Raw genomic sequence first — 5,885 nt, 5'->3', positions numbered from 1 at the left:
GTTATAACAAATTTAGTGTAGCGCGCTCTGGACCGCGCGCTCTTCGAGAGCTGTACTATACTTGGGGCAGCCCGTCTCATTTTTCGTACGTTAGAAAAAAAATTCTATAGCCTTCAATTCGCATTTTAGAAAAAAACTTTATTACCATTTTTTATGTAAAATTTCCTGTTCTTTCGAATGGCGCAGTTAATTTTTTTTTAATTAAATTTTTTTATATATTTTGCAAAAACTGTAATTTTGCAACTAATTTGTTAAATAAATAATTTAGCGTACACTCTACAGTTGGTATCTTTTTATATGTTGTTTCTGACAACTTTTCAAAGCGAAAAATAAAAAGTTCTCTCTTCCAGTAATTTTCGCAAAGTCAAAATCTATCTTGACTCCACTAACTGTCTATTTAGCATATTTTTTTCAATAGAACTCTACATCGACCGTTTTCAGATACGGTTCTGACTTTGCTCGGCTATTATCGTTGGTTTAACGATGTTTTTTCCCGTTACAGTGGACATTACCAAGGCTTCAACTTTCCACTAGTTAAGGGTCGTTAGTTCTAAAATATCAAGCAGTTTCAACCAAGTTTTCCCGACACTTTTATAATTTAATACACAGGGTGGTTCTTAGGTACATACCTATAGTAGATTGAATGATTTTTTTTAAGGAAAAGTTGCTTTGTATGTTTTTCGCTCCATACTATTCGGATCTCAGTTGAGGAACAGCTTCAGTTTTATGACTGAAGAGAAATTTGACCCATCTTTTTTCATTTCGAAGTTAAAAATAAAAACAGAAAAATTTTTGTTCCCGTTTTTCATGTTTTTTTTAATCGAATTCAAATAGTAGTGGAAGAAACAACTTGCTACTTCTGTTTTTTTTTTAATGAGCGCCAAATTTGACATCCCCGTTGTTGTTCCCATCCTCTTTATCGGTATTTATAGACCGCTCTGTATTAAAACTACTTACTTGGTGCTGTCAATAATCCTGTGCCGATGTTGTATATCAGGAACTTGTAGAGATAGTCCTTGCCCAGACACTTCTGGTTTGTCAGGATTTTCTCGACGTGATGGGGATCGGAGAGACAAAAGATGAGTCGTGAACCCAGCCATGTCTTCATGGGGCTGGGGTACGTTTCGACCTGCTTTATAACCTTTTCCAAGATATCTACAAAAATATACAGGGTGTTCCATTAATATTGCGAAAAAATTCAGGGGGAGTTTCCTTGACCAAAAATAAGAAAGAAAGTTCCTATAAACCTATGTCCGAAAATGCTTCGTTTTGGAGATACAGGGTGTTGAAATTTAGAGAAAATACAAGGTTTTTACTAATATCTGGAGAAACCTAATTCCGATTTTTTTCAAATTTGGTATGTTTGTTGATATTAATAAGTAAACATATGAGACGTCACTGCTTTTTCTTAGGTGTCATATTTTTTTCTAATTATGCGATTAAAAATACAACTTTTTGTCTCTTTACTTTTTTGATATCTTGCTTCGTTTTCGAGCAAAAAATTAATATCTTTTCATATGCACATTCTTAAGGGAAGTAGAAAACAAAAATAGAAATTCAATGTTTTAGTTGTTTACTAAACAACTTTAACAATACATTTGAAGGAAAAACAATGTAACAAGCTGAGAAACAATAACTCGCTAAATAATATTTTTTTTAATAATTAATATTAACAGAAACATAAGAAAAAATATTTAACAAACAGCAGTGATATGAAAAATACTTTACATACACAGGCGTTATATGTATGTATACAACAGTTTATTTGTAAATTGAAAGAACCAAAAAATTGCCAATTAATCTTATATAAAAGTGAATCAAAAATGAAATAATTTGAAAAATTTTTTGTTCAAAATGGGCGCCTCCGGACTGTAGACAAGCACGACATCTAATTATGGAGGTACTGGCCGATCGACACTGAATTGGAGTTAATACTTTGTTGGAAAAAGAAAACTTAATGAAATTTTCAGGGGCTAATCAGCTTTAGGAAATCAATAAATAATGCGGATATGAATAAAATCGAGAAAGCAGAAGGGTGTTTTTTTATCACCCTGTATCCTATTTTTTGCTAAAAAAAATTTTTCTGCAAAGGTACAGCAAGTATCATAAGATTTTTAGAAAGACCATTAAATTTAGAAATTTTTTTGTCTCTTGTGTTTTTTATGTAAAATGTTTAGTTTTCTAGTAAATTTACAAAATGCAGAGAGATGAGTGCTTCCGAATTATTTACATACATTTCTTAAGCCTAGTGAATTTTTAAGAATACAATCAATTTCCAAAATAATTTTTTTAATTAAGTAACCAAAACAGAACTAAAACAAAATATGTTATTATAATAAATGTTGAAATTGACCTCCTTCTGCATCGATACATGCTGTCAGTCTCTTTATAAAGTTAAATCTGACTCTTTGGAATATGAATAGACTATTTCTTATTAAATTAAAGGTTTCTACAATTCGCAGTCTAAGTTGATCTTCTGTATCAACAGGGGTTGCATAAACTTGAGATTTCGCGTGTCCCCAAAGATAAAAATCGACAGGATTCAAGTCCGGTGATCGCGGTGGCCAGGCTATTGGTGCATTATATCCTCTTCCAATCCATCGATTAGGAAACCGCATATGTAGATACTCTCTAACATGAACACTGAAATGCGCAGGTGCCCCGTCATGGAGGTACCACATGTATTGTCTCAAATTTAAAGGAACATTTTCCATTAACTCAGGGAGATGGTTTTCTAGGAAGTTTAAATATTCTACTGCATCAAGCCTTTGAGGTAGAAAGAAAGGCCCGAGCAAATAGTCACCTATTATTCCAGCCCATACGTTGACTGAGAATCGGTGTTGGTGATGACTATCAATGGTAGCATGAGGATTTTCGTCTGACCATGCATGTGCATTGTGCAAGTTCAGTAAACCATCTCGTGTAAAGGTGGCTTCATCGGTAAATAAAATGGAGCTAATAAATTCCACATTATGTTGGTGATGGTTAAGTATTATTCGGCAGAATTCTAGGCGTCGGGGAAGATCTTCAGGCATTAAATGTTGCACTTTTTGGAGATGGTAGGCATAAAGGCCGTTTTCCTTCAAAACACGCCAAACTGACATTCTGGAAAGCTGTAACTGATTAGCTGCCCTTCGCACACTTTCTCCCGGATTTTGTTCAAAAGATCTCAAAATTTGTTCATCTTGCGCGGGTAGTCTTCTAGCAATTCTACCACAATGTATGTAACGGGGTACCACACTACCAGTTTCAATAATCCGTCTGTGAATCCGAGTAAATAATTGTGTAGACGGCTGACGTCTCTGCGGATAACGTTCTATGTATGTTCTTCGAGCAGCTGTTGCATTTCCATTACATAATCCATAAATAAAATGCATTTCGGCATATTCTTGATTAGTAAAACGATTGTTATCCGCCATTGTACTCACAAATTAATAATTCGTCAACAGACACGATTAAAATATGGTAACAAATGTCAACTATGTTAAAAGTGACAGGCGCCTACTTTTTGAATACGTCAAATTTAACACCTAGCGGTGAGTAAACTCCCTTTGCATTTTGTAAATTTATTAGAAAACTAATCATTTTACATAAAAAATGCAAGAGACAAAAAAATTTCTAAATTCAATGGTCTTTCTAAAAATCTTATGATATTTGCTGTATCTTTGCAGAAAAATTTTTTTTGGCAAAAAATAGGATACAGGGTGATAAAAAAACACCCTTCCGCTTTCTCAATTTTATTAATATCCACATTATTTATTGGCTTCCTAAAGCTGACTAGTCCCTGAAAATTTCATTATGTTTTCTTTTTCCAACAAAGAGTTACGTCACAAAAACTACTTTTGTAGTTGCACCTTTTAAGGCCTATAACTTCAAAATGGTGCGTTTAAGAGGTTATGTTTATTAGAGTTTTTAGTCATATTTTTTTATGTACTATCACCACCCAAAGTTTGTAACATACTTTACGGGACCCCTGTATAACTACTTTTTTGATACGAGATTTGATTAAGAAGTGCCTAAGGGGAATTTTCAAATTGCGCTTGTTGTATCTTGTCCATCGACTGTCAGTGACGTACCTGTCAATTTTTAGACACCTGCCACGCTTTGTGTTTAACGAGCGAATGAGTAAGCCTTACCTCAGAGTTTTTAGCATTTTTGTTAAATTAAAAAAACATCCAAACAAAAAAACGTCCCCCTTAACTTTCAACGAAGAATAACCTCCCTATTTTTTTTTTACACATATTTTTCCTGAGAATTAGGGAACACTTACCCTCAGGACTTCCCATAAACTTATATGCCGCCCCTATGAAGGGCAAAGCAACTGGACCGGGGATGTTCCAGGAATAAATATACAGCTTCCTCCTTTTCCACAGGTAACGGAGGTACCACAAAGCCAGCACCGACAGCACCAGCAAAAGAGTCAAATTTTCGACAACCCAGACCATCCTAGAAAGACAACTAGCTAGACCAAATCTCCGATCACACTAATATGTGTTAGTAGTGTTCTACCTCCAAGAATGCACTTGTAAATGAGAACGACAAATCTCGTGTGTACTTATTCGATGATTTTCTTATTGACTGGCTGATTTGCGGGCACTAACAACGCAAAAGGCGACTTATGGACGAGTTGTACTTTGTTTTCGATGAAGGGAACAAGAAGATTACGTGGTGTACATATGTTTTACAACATTTTACTACAGAATTAATTAGAAAATGTTATGTCTCGCAAATGCGTTACGTGACGTCAGGAATGAGTCTGCAACTTATTTTGATATACAGGGTGGTTCGTAACTCTACCTACACAGAGCGGCCTCTGGAGATGAGTGTTGAATTTTAAAAAGAAGTAATATTTCAGCAAGGCCCTAACATAGGGCAACCAGTATGCCAATTATTGAATAGTTTTATCAGTGTTGCAGGAAATTTAATTTAAAAAATGTTTTGCTCTTACAAATTTTTCGAAAAAATAACGGTTTTTGAGAAAATCGGGATTTTAGTGGAGTCGAGATAGATTTTGACTTCGCGAAAATTACTGGAAGAGAGAACTTTTTATTTTTCGCTTTGTAAAGTTGTCAGAAACAACATATAAAAAGTTACCAACTGTAGAGTGTACGCTAAATTATTTATTTAACAAATTAGTTGCAAAATTACAGTTTTTGTAAAATATATAAAAAAATTTAATTTTTAAAAAAATTAACTGCGCCATTCGAAAGAACAGAAAATTTTACATAAAAAATGTTAATAAAGTTTTTTTCTAAAATGCGAATTGAAGGCTGTAGAATTTTTTTTAACGTACGAAAAATGAGACGGGCGGTCCCGAGCGCGCTACACTAAATTTGTTATAACTTCTGATCTAATTGATCAAATCGACCTCACAAAAATTTAAATGAAAGAAGAGTCATCCGGCTATCAAAATTTTATGTCTTTAAACTTGAGGAAAAAAAATATATATAGTACATATACAAAGTTCGATAATTTTGCACAATAATAATAAAATAGATGTCTTTCTTTTAATTTTTAAAATAAATATCTGAGACTTTTACAGATTACTCTTGAAATGACAATTGAAACAGTGAACGATATGGAAAAAATCTTAAAAATTTAATTTGAAAAATATTGAGCCCAACATATCCAATAATTTTAAAAAATCACAAATTTTACTTTTTATGCCATACTTTATAGATCAAAAACTATAGTTGTAAACGTGATATTGAAACTTTGTGAGGGCATTATTTAAAGCTTAAAATCTCTACTTTAAGATGGTGCATTTTACTTTTCTTAAAAAATTGAAATAATAGTTGAAAAAACAGAAAATAACAAAAAATAAAAATATTTCATGAAAAATCCGTGAAATTTATTGTTAAATAAAGTTTAATAATGTACAAAAA

General features: G+C 33.0%; 1 protein-coding gene across 1 annotated transcript in view; it reads right to left on the bottom strand.

Moving 5' to 3' along the window:
• LOC108906335 (cytochrome P450 4C1-like) overlaps window positions 1-4,633 on the bottom strand; it is a 19,638-nt gene extending 15,005 nt beyond the window's left edge. The window contains exons 1-2 of the mRNA XM_023457223.1: window positions 4,271-4,633; window positions 958-1,155 (exon numbers count right to left, since the gene is read on the bottom strand). Of these exons, the coding sequence (XP_023312991.1) occupies window positions 958-1,155; window positions 4,271-4,445 (373 nt within the window). The 5' untranslated portion in view covers window positions 4,446-4,633. The remainder of the gene's footprint in view (window positions 1-957; window positions 1,156-4,270) is intronic.
• Between the last annotated feature and the right edge of the window lie 1,252 nt (window positions 4,634-5,885).

The sequence above is a fragment of the Anoplophora glabripennis genome, unplaced genomic scaffold (genome assembly GCF_000390285.2).
Source record: "Anoplophora glabripennis isolate ALB-LARVAE unplaced genomic scaffold, Agla_2.0 scaffold59, whole genome shotgun sequence".
NCBI classification, from domain to species: domain Eukaryota; kingdom Metazoa; phylum Arthropoda; class Insecta; order Coleoptera; family Cerambycidae; genus Anoplophora; species Anoplophora glabripennis.
The sequence above is the reverse complement of the archived record's forward strand: the minus strand, read 5'-3'. Positions and strand labels throughout refer to the sequence as shown.